The sequence below is a fragment of the Pyxicephalus adspersus genome, chromosome 8 (genome assembly GCF_032062135.1).
Source record: "Pyxicephalus adspersus chromosome 8, UCB_Pads_2.0, whole genome shotgun sequence".
Lineage (NCBI taxonomy): Eukaryota > Metazoa > Chordata > Amphibia > Anura > Pyxicephalidae > Pyxicephalus > Pyxicephalus adspersus.
In genome coordinates this window covers 55,563,896-55,579,347 of record NC_092865.1, presented here as the reverse complement: position 1 = coordinate 55,579,347, position 15,452 = coordinate 55,563,896, and the positions used below count along the sequence as shown (strand labels likewise).

Below are 15,452 nucleotides of genomic sequence, written 5' to 3'. Positions count from 1 at the left end.
TGTTTTGCATACATTTACATAAATTAAAGGGAAAATTCATTCAGAATGAAAATTAATAGTGTTGCATAGTGTCATAATGTATGTGTGCGATTGTTCATTTATTAATATAAAATTATTCAAATTATGTGACTAGTATATCAGGAGTCATTGTAAGATCTTCATGTAATCCCCAGTACTGCAGCACAGGAGGAGATAGGTCCATCATTAGGTGTCAATCAGGATCTGATGTCATGCACATGGAAGGAAACATGCTGACAGGTGGAGAGAGCAGAGTGTTGACAACAGAGCGGTGTGCTGCTCATACAATGTCCAATAGGCAGGCTAGGGGTGTTTTTAGTTATGCTGCTACAGTGGTCTGTTTGCACTTTATGGCAGAGGTACCTGGATAAGAGGACTGACTGGTAGGTTAAAGATTGGATTAATCTAATTGGTGTTGTGTTCTGCCTTGTGCAGAGAAGGGCAAAATCCAGGCCTAATTGCAGAGAATTATTAGTGGAAGTATAGGCTTGAGGTAAGGCCTATCTAAGACTAAAACGAGCTAAAATGTAGGCAGGCAAAGGCCCAATATAAGATCAGTACAATTCTTAATAGCTAACAGATTCAATACCACAAAAGCAGCCAGATAGTTAGTAACACGGACGGCGTTCTCTGCACTTGATGTGTCACCGCGGAGTTCCTGGTGACGTTGGTGCGTGCGGACCTTCTGTTTGGAGTGGGCGGGAAATTCAAATTCATTTGTATTGCATTCAATACAAAATAACTGTGTTGAGTGCAATACAGTGGATCTATATGTGTAACTGCAGTACATTGTCTTTCATGAACATTTATTTTACAGTATAATATAATAGTATATATATATAATTTTTATTTTGTAAAAATATTTTTTTAAAAATTAAAAAAAAAAAACATTTTCCAATTTATTTAATCGATTATTTTGACATGATTTTGTGTTTCACACTTTATTATACTCATACTAATAAATTATACTGTAAAATAAATGTTAATGAAAAACAATGTACCGTTTTTAGACGTATAAAACCGGACAGAAATGAACTGCCAAGGGGGTTAAATTCATGTGATCCATCATATCCAACCCAAAAGTACAAAATACTGTAAAAAGAGGAAAAATTTATAGAGATTGAGCCCATTTATTTTAAAAAGTTCTGCTTTTAAATTAATGGAGTTTTGTGGGTGAGTTGTGGGTTACTGTTTTGAATGTTGTCAGAGATGGCCACATTTTGTTCCCTAGTATTACATTCGAGTCAAATCAGGTTACCTGTATTTTCAGGTAAAAGTAAGTACTTTGGTTTATATTCGAGCATATACAGTATATAGTCTGTATATTCCTATGCTATTTTTAGGAAGTCTGGGAAAACGGTGTCATGTATAAGGTTCACTTACCTGCAGCAGGCTCCTATGGATGAATCACAGCCAGTTTTGTGTATTACTAAATATTGCCCGCTCTTTCATTTCTTCTGAACATTCCTATTGACCAATAAAGCGGCCCATCTTACCAATAGGCCACTATGAATGTGGGGGTGGGAGTAGCATCTAGCTGCAAGACAACCCATTTTTTAGCTGGCATGTCCTGGCATTTAGATGTGACACATGCAAGCAGGTATGTGCACATCTAGGTGTCCATGTTTCTATACATGCTTCAGCAAGCCCCCCATTTCCCATGACATGTATTCTTCATGTATTCACAACACATCCTGCATCTGCCCATTTTTACCAATCTTCCTCGGTGATGGCCGGGCACACAAACCCTGGCACTTTAAGCGAGAATTATGTGCAGTATTTGTCTGGTAACTGGGAGTCCGTCTCTCCAGACTGGAATGCCAGTTGTTAAACCTCTTTACGGTCGCCAACAGGTGCCTGAACCAGGGGCTGCTGTATCAGCAGCGAGCTCGCGCCAGCCAATAAACTATCGTAACATATGGTGAAAAGTCCCGACCGCTGAGCTAATCTGGAAGGCAGTTACTTTCTGGTGATCTGAGGACCACGGAACAAAAATTGATCAATTACACAAATTAAGCCGAGCCCTTCAGGAATTTATTTTATTGGTCTGGACATCTGTTTCAGCATTGTCCATATCCAAAAATCAAACAGCGCTCCGGGCTGCCAAGTTCGGGGGAAGAAAATCGAGTAGCAATAAAACGACAACACAAAACCACTAAGTTAATATTACATCCATCTGCTGAATGTTATATAAATATGCAGTCCTTTTTTTTATTTTTCCTTGGGAATACCATTTATTTTTACAGTGCCCAGTGTGACATTCTGAGCCGTTCGGAGCCGTTTATTGCGCAGCCACTATAAATGTTTCTTCAGAAATGCATTTATAATTGCCTTACGAGTCCTTGGTTAAGTGTCCTCACCACCTGTCCTATTTTGTAATTAAAAACAGGATTTTTTTTTCTTACCTCTTTTTTTTCCGCTTTTTAAATACTTGGGACAAAGACTGTAAAATAAGCCGCGGTGACAATATTTTTTGTGCTAATGATTTAAGAGGGAATGGTGGTGGAAATAATGATGTGGTTTTCTAAGCGAGCGAAATAAAACTTTAACTCAAACAGATCGGCTATTGAAAGTAGACGAACTTGTGGTTAAAGCTGAACTCCCGCTTTAGTTTCAGTCTTGCACAGTCGTACAGCTTCCTCTTCGGTATTGAAATGGCTTACTCTGATTTCAATGAGAGCTTCTCATAAGAGTCTGTTTATGAAAGCAGAGAATGTGACATTTCCTGGTGAAAATTAAACTACTGCTCATGGACCTGCAAGATTCTCTATCAGAGAATGTTTAAGTGAACGCCAGATTCACTGCTTTATAAGCAAACCCTGTAGGGAGCATTAGAAGCCACAAGTCAGATGGAGGCCTGTTTCTTGGTTGTTGGCTGTCCAACATGATTCCAGCTAAACTATCCCTGGCCCACCCTTTCTTTCATTGGATTTATTGTCACTTATGGAGGCTCATTCGATTCTTTCCAGCGATAAGTATCTGCTATCTATCTGAGATTTTCACTGCCATACTATCTGTCAACGCTAGGAATGCAAAGGGTCTACTGGACTCTATGACAGCGGTCGCCAACCGGTGCTCTGTGGCTCTGGCCTGTGCTTCCCCTTGCAAGGTCAGGAGAAGGACCGCACTGCAAGGTGCACCGGCCAGTGCGGCGGACCATGTCCCCCATACAGATCGCAGGCCCAAGGAAGTGGGCAGGTTGTGTCCGGAGAGGCAAGCTTAGATGTTTCCACAATGTTTCCATTAGGAAATGTAAAGGTGTAACTGTTAAAAGAAATATACGTAAGGCTGAACATAATGTCCAATCTAGCAACACAATTATCAAATCTCTCTGTTTTCTAAAACTACCAAGTACTGTATATCAAGGCAGGTTTGATGTTTTTGAAAGATTTCAGCATACTTTCTGTACAGAATGTTTGATTTTCTGGGGACATGTCACCTACATCTTAAGCAGAGGTTCTCAGATCACCAAGGCAGAAGAGAATGTAGATTGGGGCACTTTAGCAATGATTGTATTAAAAACTCAATTACTGAACAGAAAGGTTATATATACATCAGGGATTGGCAAACTTTTATGGCCACTAGGCCATTTCAGGGGTGGGAGGGAGCACACTATGCCGGACTCTGAGTCCCGCCCCAATGGCTCTGCCCACCACCAGGGAATGCCCCTTGAAGTGAAATCTCTCTCTCTCTTCCTTCAGGGAGCTTTCTCTATTTATCGCAGAGGTGGAAGTATCAACACCGGCAGCGGTAAATAGGGGAGCCACAGCAAGGAGGCGGCACTGGAGCTCCGGCTCCAGTAGTTACTAACGCCCCCTGGCAGATCTGGCCGGCAACCCGCGGCTCCGGAGCAACCCTACACCATCCTGGAAACAGATATCAATTCCGGCAGCCCAACCACACCCATATACCACTTTTTGGGCACACCGCCTCTTAAAATCAACATTTCCAGGGCTCCTTACCATAGATGGGTTCATCCAACCATAACCCAAAAAACACTGCCCTCGAGGACCTCAAACCTCATTAACAAACTACACCCCCATTTAGTACCATCTATTGGGACAGTGGGCGGGAAAATTTCTTCCTTGGTGTCCTGGTAAGAGAGAGACACGCTATTTCTGTTCCTTTCCTCTGCTTACTCTACTCCCCTAAATGCCATACCATCAATCCCCTTTTTCCACCCGCTCCTCAGAACACGTCCACCTTTTCTTTAACCCTTCTACTCCTTCTGTGCTTATGTGCCTACATTTCACTATGTTTCATTCATCTCCAGGCCTTAGTGAAATATAGTTCAGAAATTGCAAGCAACCAGGATTTGCATGCAGCAGGGATGAAAAACCCAATGTAGAGTGCTGGGATGTGTTGAGTATCCTGGCCTCCCTCAGGGCTGCCAGGTTTGAAGGAATTCCTGTGCATGTTAAGCATTCTAACCTGGCTAATCAAGATGGAATAAGATTCAACACCCTGATAAGAACTGGATGAGGATGGTGGCAACCCGGACAAAGCAAGGTTAGAGTAGTTTAATGCAAAAATTGTGATCAGGCAGGTCAGTTATTGCAGAAGCAACATCTCCTGTAATAAAGGATCTGTCAGGCTGCATTTTTTTTATTTTGAAGGTTTAGTTCCATTTTAAAGAAACCATGAACAATGCATGGGGACCTTAATTTCTACACCTTCTATATAATTAGTGATCTCAGCTTTAAAACATTCACTTGAATCATGCAACATGATTGATCCCTGGTTCAGGAAAAAAACAGCAGGCTATTGGGCATCAATGGGGTTTTTTAAACAGCAATTTTGCAGCAATGTGCATTTTCAAAAGTAGAGTATTGGAAGTGAATCAGCCGCAAATAGAATCGGATTCTGAGCTCTGATTTGAATATACTGGGACAATCAAAGCACTGGTCACCTTAACAATTTAACATTATAAAAGTGGCAAACAGATTAAAAGTAGAGAACAATTGCAAATTGCAGCTCTCTTATGAATGCACCCAAAGGCTGTGATACAGGTCATGTTGATGCAAAATGTTGATTTGTGGCTGCATCATTCTTTTCAACATTCTTAATATGCAAGTGGTTATATATGTAAAATATTATAAGGTTTCATGCTGTCTTTCTTGCAGTGCCTCACCCCCAGAAGCAGTTAGCCTATAACACCTCGAAAGCCGGTGTGGTGAAATTAACGCAGACGCTGGGAACGGAATGGATTGACAGAGGAGTGAGGGTCAACTGCATCTCTCCGTAAGTGCTTGTCACAATAACGTGTTCTTCTAGGTTACTTTCACTATTACATAAATTACAGTTTTTCATTTTTTACAGCATGCACAATGACACATTTGTAGCCTGAATGCTTTAAGGTTGGACTCCAGGCAAACAGCTAAATAGTCAGATAAAATACATGGACGGGAGATGTTTTCCCTGCTGAAGGATTTGTATTTCTGTCTTTTTAGTTTAGGAATAACACAGCTTTACCATACTACACAGCCTTTTGAATGGGTATTGAAGGAGAAGCAGCAGACTGATAAGATTATCCCATTGTCACCCTGCTGTCTCCTATCAGGGTAATTCTTTTAGCACATGAGCATTGTAGGACAATTGATTGGCTGCCTCCTACCTTCCCAACCTAAACTTTTCTGTACAGGGGATTGCAAGAAGCTGATACCAGGGTAATTCTTTTAACACATGTAGGACAATTGATTGGTTCTATGTACTTCTTCTTACTTTTACAACCGTGCAAAGGATCTGATACCGGGACAAATTCAGATTCTTACATTGCTTGCATTTAGGGAATATGGAAAGTTCCATCTAGAATGATGATATCTGTGGGCTGGAAGGGTTAATCATAATACCAGGACCCCAATAACAAAAATCCTTGCCTTGCAATAGAGATACACTATATATATATATGAGACCATCATTATGACTTAAAGTCTTGCATTTCTTCTGTCTGCTCAGCATGGAGACATTGGTTCTGTTATAAGTAGGTTCAGATTTCCCTTTGCTTTCTATGGATTTTCTCTTTCTTCCTGTTGTATCTCCATTCCCTAATCTCTTCAGAAAATAACTTTACAAGTGGAGCTCCTGCATGCAGAACACACAGGCTGTCCTGTTCTACCTGCTGCCTTGTAAAGAACTTACCTCCCCCCCCATTAATCCTCCCAGCTAGTCAATAACTGATTCCATGAATTAGGTTAGCAAGGGAAATCTACATTGAGATGAGCGAATTCTTTTATTGTTAGTATCAAGAACATGGGCACAATGTATGGTTCTCTTGTAGGAGGAGAGGCTGTTCATGTGTATGAGATAGTGGTCCTGAAAATGACTACCAAACAATTTTGTTGCATAAAATCTTCCCATAAATTTGCTCAAAACCTTTGCTTAGCCAAGGAGTTACTCTCAAGGTCATAGCGTATTTACAGGCATCCAATCAATTCCCAATAAAATTATGATTATATTGTATTTTTGAGTAGCTCTAGAGCCCCGTTGCAAAACAAGGGCAGTTATGGCATGCAGAAGGCATTATTTGTCTTTCATTGTTGTGGTGCTAAAACCAAAATACTAACTCCACTCAACCCCTTGTACCTTTGATTCCACTTGTGTCGTGGTCTACGTACTTTTATTCCTTGTTGGCTTCCCTCTTTTGGGCTTCCCACACCTATAGGCGGGAATCCACCACACTAAACCTTCAGGGATCTGCCAATACTTAATGAACACAAGGAGTTCAGACAGGTGTAACTTGCCTTACCAAATCAGTAGCCTTTAGGACAAGTCTCCAAAATTTCTTCAAGGCTCTCAGGTTGGTATCATCCTGCCATCACTGATGTGAAACCATGACCAAAACCAGCTGAACTGGTCATTTCATGAACTGCTTTTGTTCACTTTCAAGCCTTTCTTATAGATAAAAATTGTTGTTGTAGTGCTAAAACCAAAATGCTCGCTCCACTTTCCACCTTTTGTATGCTTGATTCATTGGTGTCCTAGCCAAGTTGCTTCATTCCTTATTGGCATCCCTCCCCTGAGCTACCCATACCTGTTGGCAAGAACCAACCATTAAACCTTCAGAGATTTTCCAACTGTTTAAAGAAGTTGTTCCGGCAGGTGTGGCTGGAATTGCCTAGATTCCATTAGTTTCCTGGCCCATTTGATTTCATTCTTTGTTGGTATCCCTCCCCTAGGTTTTTCATGCATGAAAGCAGGATCCAACCACACTAAATCTTTAGAGATCTGCCAACCGTGCCACCCTCAAGGTAAATGAGTTCAGGCAGAGGCTCGTAGTAGGTGATCAGTAGTCATTGGGATGCATTTCTGGGATTGACTGGTGGGCAACATCCGGCCACCACAGATGTGAGGCCATGACCAAATTCAGCTGAACCAGTCATTTCGTGATCTGCTTTTGCTCATTTTCAAATTTAGAACTGACGCCTTTCTTGTAGATAAAACCTAAAGATGAGCTTAGGAATCATAATTGCTAAGATGTGCATGGCTCCTTATTTCTTCTTCGAAGAAAGGTCTTCGTGTTTTTTTTCTAAATGAAATTCTGGCGTGGGAAAGACATCGCTAATAGGTTGTTAGCGCAGCACAGTCAATACACCAGCACATTAGTACGCTGGCAATCGCTGTGGATAACCTGGAAAGGCTTCAAATGAGTCTTGCCTGCAAAGATGCACGGTGGCATTCCTCCAAAGAAAAGAATATACAACCGAGGAATTTCTTCACTCTTTCAGCAGCCAAAGATTCCTTTCTTCTAATCACTAGGTGAGGGTGATGAAAGCTACAGAGTTTCCAAAATAAAATATATATATACTTTTTAATAAAGAAACTGAAATGTAGCAATAAACAAAATGTTTAGAAGTTAAATGGGGAAGGGGGGTAGACACAGTAATATGTATTCCCAATAATAAACATTCTAATGTATTTAGAATGTGGCATGTTTAATATCTATTTATAGTTGATCACATTTATTGTCAAATGATGTGACTTTTATTAAAAAAGTGCTTTTTTGACACTTTCACTCCATTGCTTTGCGATGGCATAGATGAGTAATAGCTGCACTATGCATCCCAAGAGTGGTATTAGAGACTTGTAGTACTAGGAGAGAGATGGGAATGTCTAACCAGACCTGCAAGATAATGGAGTTCATTGGACAGCATGGACAAACAGTATAGTGCATATAGGACAGTATGGTGCGTATTGAATAGCATGGTGGCTTTTGAGCACCATAGTATATTTTGTAAAGCATGGTGCGTACTGGACAGCATGGTACATATGGGACAGCCTGGTGCGTATTGAACAAAATGGTGCAGACGGGACAACATAGTGCATATTGGACAGCATGGTGTGTATGGGACAACATAGTGCATTTTAGATGGCATGATGTGTATTGGACAGCATGGTGCATATTTGATTGCATAGTATGTATTAGACAGCATGGTGTATATTGGACTGCAAAGTATGTATTGGACAGCATGGTGCATACTGGAAAGCATGATGAGTATGAGACAACATAGTGCATTTTGGATGGCATGGTGGGTATTGGACTGAGCACTCATGTGCCTCAGACATGCCATGTAAGGCTAGCACATTTTAATATAAATGAATTGAATGGGCTATACAATCATTCAGCATTTATACAATAATTCAGCCGATTTGTTTTACAATGATTAGAGGTAGAACAGCATAACAAACAGAAGAGCTCATGTGAGCTTCTTCTTCTTTCACTATCCAGTCCATGTATGGAGATGAACAAGAGGCCTGTATCAGCCTTGATAGATAAGTGTATTTCTGTAAGCATGGGCTCTAATACAAACCTATTGGCAGGTGAAACATCCTATCATGTGTATTAAACTTTTCACCCGGAGTTCAGCTTTAAGCATCACGCCACAACAATCACAGAACTCATCTGGTTGTTCGATCTCTTTGTTCCAATCCACAAAAAAAAAATTGCTAGCTTTACAGACAGGAGCTTTTACTGTAAAATAAAGCCTTCCGAGGGGAGCTTACAATCGACTTGTCGTTGACATTGACTCTGTGACATGACATTGTGGGGAAGATCAGCGAAGCGGGAAGCAGGTTTTGTACTGATCCATTGAAATGATGTGTGGATGAGGCCAAAAAATTCTCTTTGGCCTATTAAGCTTTAAATTGGCTTGCAAATGAAAATGAATGTGGATTTTTCAGAATGACATTTGGGAGGATTCAGATTCATTGTGCCGTGGGAGACAAAGAACAAAACATAGAGCAAGGATGATTTAAAGACATTTAAAGAAGACATAAAAAAAATTTAGATGGGAAAACCTGTCCATGTGCTCCCTACGCTGCTGACTGACAGGCATTGTGCTCATTGATGCGAGAAGTACATCGGCTGTCTCCTTGACCTCCCTGAAAATGATGGTTGCCTGGCTGTCATTTGACCCCCTGCCTTAAAGAGGACCTAAACTCTAAAAGGAAAAAGTCATTAGTAGGTAAATCCCTGGCTATTGGTGGCTTTTTGTTTTAGCATTACACTGTGTGGCACTGTGTAGAGTGGAGGTTTGCTATCTGTGGAGTGTCATGTAACTCTTTGTGCTGGAGTCATATCATCAGTGGCCATCTAATAGCCAAAGAGGATCGTGGTCTTATTTGAAGTCCACCATGGAGCCTGCATCAAAGATGGCAGCCTATCAAATCATGTGCAAGGAAAAAAATCTTTTGCTTGCATCCGATGAGCTTATCATTGCATTTTTCACGTTCACTGTGCAATTCTAGGCTAGGATGGGTTCAGGATAACCTGAGTTCAGGGGAGGCTTGTAGAAGCTGATCATTAGACTGAGGAGATCCATCCTCAGGAAAAGTGTAGAGCTTGTATAAATTGCCCTACTTTGAAGTGATCTAGGGCAGCGGTCCCCAACCTGTGATCCGAGAAAATTTTGTTGGTCTGCCGCTCTGGCCGGTGCACCCTCCGGCAGGGTCAGGAGAAGGACCCTGCTTGGAGGGGCGCACTGGCCAGAGCCGCGGACCATGTCCCCCATATGGATCACAGGCTCAGGCCTGTGGGTGGGTTGTGTTTCTGGATCAGACCTGCGATTGGAGAGTGCGGGGTTCTGGCGTCACTCTGACAGCATCACGTCACTCTGACGGCATCATGAAGTCTCCTCCCCTTTGAGTGACACACAGCTCCCCATGCATGTGCAGTCCGGAGTCCGTAAATTTAGTGACATAGTTTGTGACGTTGAAAAGGGCTGGGGACCTCTGGGTAGGGTACCCTTATGGACTCACCTCTTGGAGCTAATGATATCACAGGGGCAACAAGGGCAATTTGTGTGCTACAGGTACCAGGGACCTAAAACAAGTAGAAGGATGTAAAGGGGGGATTTTGGGAATGAAACATTTCCTAAAATGTGACTTTAGCAATCAGCTAAACTCCTATTAGAAGTTTTGGTTGGGTAGCCAAAGGTTGAACCTCTCTTCACTTGTCCTCATTTTCAAGTTCACCGATTGTCCTCAAGTTCACCGATCCATCAGTTTGTTTGGACTTCACTAACAGATAGATGATGTGAAAACTACATTTAGCACATTACAACAGGAAGCAAATTTGAGCCATTATCTGGCATTGCCTGGCCAAGCGATGCATTATTCAATGGGTATGAAGAAGCAGCTGGGTTTAGCACTTTTAGATAGAAATGGAAAAAATGTGTTAACTGATGTAGTTTTCTATCCAAACCTCTACATCACCTTTATATGGAAATACTGGAAAGCCAGGGTAGGCAATAACAACAGCTAAGTGTATATTTTTTATTATTATGTATAATTTATTGTGCAGCTTACATTTAAAAGCCACCTATCTGCTTACTTAAGGCCCTCACATTCAACTCTTTCATCCCAGTCCAATGATGTGACAGACCCTTCCTTTACTTGTGTGGTGGTCTTTAAGGCTGTATGATAGGTGGGTGCTGTTTGGTGCAGTAGTACCATGAATCCCAGCTGTTGGGATTCCCTTCATTCCCTTCATTGGGGTAAGTCCATTACATCCTGAAATCAGAGAGAAAGGAAGCTGAATAACAATGGCTGTCATTCAACTCAGAGAACTGAAGACTCCTGTGGTGTAAAGGAAGTACTGTGTGGGGTGAATGTGGGTTAGAGATTGATATTTTCATTGTTTACTTTATTGACCACTTTTCGTCTTTTGTATGATGTAGTTTAGTTTTAAAGCTGACTTTCTCTATCATCTTCAGCAATTGTAGAGAGTCCTCCTGTTACTCAGATTTCACTGCACACTGTTATCCTCTGACACTGTGCAATAGAAGCTGAAGCAAAGAGTACCATGTTCCCTTTTCCAGGCTGGAGGGTGTCCAGGATCATCTAGACCAGTGTTTTTCTCAACCAGGGTTCCTCCATTGGTTCTCTAGGGTACCATGAGCAATGAGCAATTTGTGTTGTGCTATTGGTCCTCTTTTGGGTTGAAATTCCTTCAGCCCAGGGGTGGGGGGGCAGGAACACACCACTGATGGGTGCGGCATTGATCCAGTGACCAAAATACAAAAAAAGAGTGGAGTATGCAACATTCCACTTTTTCTTTCAACTATGTCTCATAGATATAGAGATAGACCCTACCTCCCTTCCAAGCCTCTTTGTTGGTAAATGCATTGGGTGGCCTAAATGACCAATAGATCAAGGTAAGTTGGGACAAATTGACTTTGTGTATAACATTAGCAGCATAAACATTGGGTGATCACCCTACTGTTTCTGTTTAATTATGGTACATAAGTGCCACATCCAAGTCAATACAATTATGCATATATATATAGTTTTTCACATAAAATGACTCTCTGGGGACTAGTTTAATATTTATTGGAAAAGGTGGAATCAACTATTCACCATGTGGACTAACAAGAAGTTAATTACCCAAAATTGGTAACATATGTGAACCACATTGATCTGCTGAACTGATAAACAAAATTTTATAAACACTCAAGATATCCATAGTAGCTTTTGAATAATCTCAACATATCCACCATGACACCCAAAGACAATCAGGATTTTAAACAATTGAGATGTTGTCAAAGCTGAACAGCGAAACGTGTTGAAATTGAAACAATATGTACAATATCTGTGTGATTGTATATTGCCGAAAAATGTCATAGATACATCTCATGTTTTTAATGTTTGAACAAATTATAATTTTATTGAGTTGAAGTTGAATTTGTGTAGATAGAAGGAGCCTTTATATATAAAAAAATGTATATATGCGTAATTATATTGTTCTAATACTCATAAATGGCCAAGGTTTGGAAAAGGGCTGCCCTAGCAGTATTGCATTTGATGAATGCACATCCACATATATGTCCTGACTGATGCAGCATTATAAAACGTTTCTGTAGCCCTATGAGACCCAATAGGCTGCTCTATAGCGCCTCCAACAATTCCGAGGTGAAATGTGAAACAAAACCATCTTAACCATGTTTGAGAGTCCCGCCGTGATGGCCTAAATTTAAAGAAAGATAATTTTCTAGAGAGAGAGAACGCAGAAAGAAAAAAGTCCTCCCCCCTCCTCTGATATATACTTGTTCATTTAATATTTGTCGCCAGTTTGTTTGCTAATTTTCATTTGCAAGCGTCACGTCTCCCAGCGAACCGGGCGCCTCAATGGGCCGCTGATTTCTTTGAAATGACAGGCTGTAAATATGCATAAAAAAAGCCTTGCAATTAGCAGTGTGTGGTTGGGCTATGCCTGATTTCATTGGCAAGTTTACCCACTGCGTTGATAAGCTACATTATCTAGAAAATTGGCCGGTGAAAAACAGCACCTCTGATTGCCAGGAAAAGTTTCAGATAACAGGGTGCTGAAGGGAATTATAATTGAGGTTGAATATGTTAACCGGGGTGTCACAAGCTCCTTAGAAGCGTTAATTCATCAGCATGTTAGAATTTTTATTAACATTTGGAGAGCGTCCTTGCCACGCTAATGAGCTACAATTGGCAGTTTGGATTTTAGTTACTGTCATCTATAAGGAAGTTAAATATAATTCCTTCAGCGGAAGCAATATGTAAATGTGTTTGTTCTGGGGCTATATAAAAAAAATAAAAATTATACATTGCACACAACAAATAAAAAAAAAAAATAGAGATCAGTGTCGGGTACATCACAGACGAGGTTGCAAAGCGGACGACAGGCTTGAGTTTATTGTGTTCATAGCTCCTTAATCAAATGGTATGCTAATGCTGTTTGTACATTTTAATGGGGAAATCATTGTTTTAATCGAGGTTGTCGAGGCTGCAGGGGTTGCTGGCTTGATGATGTGATGTGAATTTCCTATGGGTCTTTGGAGGCTTGTGTTTGATTATATCCTAATGGCTCCAGGGCAAGGGCACAGCGAGGTTACTCTGGTCAGTGGGCAAATGACTTGTATAGGGTTTGACTTGGACTTTTTGCCCTTCGTGGGGGGCTTGGTGGAAGAAATATAATAGCACATATTTAACATTTCCATTTATTAATATCGCTTAAAAAAGTATTCATAACATTTTCAATAATCATAAAAAATAATATAATATATATAGAGCGCCTTGTATTCCAAAAAAAACAAAAGTATGATTGTCTCCAAGTAATTATCATCTTCACCACTAATATCACATTATAAAAATTTCACTCACATAGTCATGTTATATAAAAGGAGCTCTATATATAGACCAATTTTTTGTCTTGTGTATATGATGTCAATGATGTTTGTATATGGATAGGTAAAAACATCATACCGATCGAACCTCATATACAGATAAATATAAAAAAATAAATATTTATATATAACATTGTGAGAATGTTCTTTTTTGGATATCTGGGTACATATGCGTCTTTTACCCGGGGTGATGGAGGCAGGGTGACCACAAAGAATCTTAAGCAATCTCATGGAGTCCCTGCCTTGATGGGTCAGATCTTAATTGGTGGAACGAGCAATATATACACAATAAAGGAATATTAGCCTAGTGTTTTTAAAGGTTCTAGCTGATGTTTATAATAAATCTATATACAGTATATAATGGATAGGTGGGCTTAGTGGTTGCATGATGACGCCAGTTCTATGACAGCCTGGGTTCAGAGGAAGTGTCCTGATTGACACTGGCTGTCATTTATTTCTAAATACAGGAGACATCTAGTGGCAAATTCTAGTACTGCAGTAGAGATGGCAAAACAATTAAGATATTTTCTAGAGATGCAGCGATGTTTAATTGGCATAGAGATAGTCGCCATGGTAAAACCATGTAAACTTTTTGAAATTTTTGTTTTTTCTCTTTTACAGAGGAATTGTGGACACTCCTCTCATCCACTCCGAAGCATTGAAGCCTCTTGTAACTCGCTGGTTGGCCGATATCCCCGCTGGGCGTCTGGCTCAGGTGACGGATCTGCAGGCCGCTGTGGTGTATTTGGCATCTGAAGCTTCTGACTACATGACTGGACACAACTTAGTGGTTGACGGAGGTCAAAGCCTTTGGTAGAGAATGGTACTACCCAGTGGCGTACATAGCCAACAGTGGGCCCCCGTGCAGAACTGACTTGGGGCCCTCCTGCTAAACTGACTTGGGACCCCTGTGGAGTACCTGTTGGCTAAAAAGGCTCAGGGCCTCCTGTACACTGTCAAACTTTGCACCTCTTTATGTCCACCCCTGGTATTATCAGAGAAAGACCAGACCAAGAACATTGAGTGGAAAACCAACGTATCCTAACAGATTAGAGGATAGGCAACTGCTGGATTCGTACATCCCATTATGAAAAATCTGACATAATATTATAAAACAACGGACATAATATTAATACAAAATAATTCCACATAAAAATATCAAACATAAAAGTGGCAGCTCTGGAACTGGCATTTTATAAAACAAGTAATCAGATGAAACTTATGGTGCCCCCTAAAGGACACAACATGCACAACATTAAGTATGCGCCATATTTGTCCAATGAACTTGCAAACAAATGTATTTTTTATCTCTGATTTTTTTTTTATTCATGTAGTCTGTTACTTTGTATTTTATAACCATAAAAAAAAATAAAATTCCACAATCTAAAAATAACTGTGAAAATGAACCCACGTAGCACCACAATGTGTTTCTTTAAGTTTTCCGTCAATATTCATTATTAACATGATGAGAAATTATTACTGTAACATTGCTCAAGTGAAATATCTTGAATGATATACAGTGAGAATTGGATTCTTGGAATGCATATCATTACCTAATATCCGATAATAGCTGCAAGTCGCAGCCCTGTTATTGACGCTATGTTTATGTGCTGCAAACAATATGCTCCGTGCATAACACACATTCACAGTAAATACAAGTGATAATGATCATGAGTGACACGGAAATATTTCACTTTTCCTTCTTGACACCACAAAAAGGGCAATTATAGGATTGTAGAAGTAACTGCTGGGCATATGTTATAGATTAATAGTAAAGCTGCCACA

The 15,452-nt window shown here is 40.4% G+C and overlaps 1 protein-coding gene across 1 annotated transcript in view; it reads left to right on the top strand.

Moving 5' to 3' along the window:
- LOC140336248 (D-threitol dehydrogenase-like) overlaps positions 1 to 15,050 on the top strand; it is a 31,911-nt gene extending 16,861 nt beyond the window's left edge. The window contains exons 8-9 of the mRNA XM_072419241.1: positions 5,142 to 5,259; positions 14,289 to 15,050. Of these exons, the coding sequence (XP_072275342.1) occupies positions 5,142 to 5,259; positions 14,289 to 14,484 (314 nt within the window). The 3' untranslated portion in view covers positions 14,485 to 15,050. The remainder of the gene's footprint in view (positions 1 to 5,141; positions 5,260 to 14,288) is intronic.
- Positions 15,051 to 15,452: the final 402 nt, after the last annotated feature.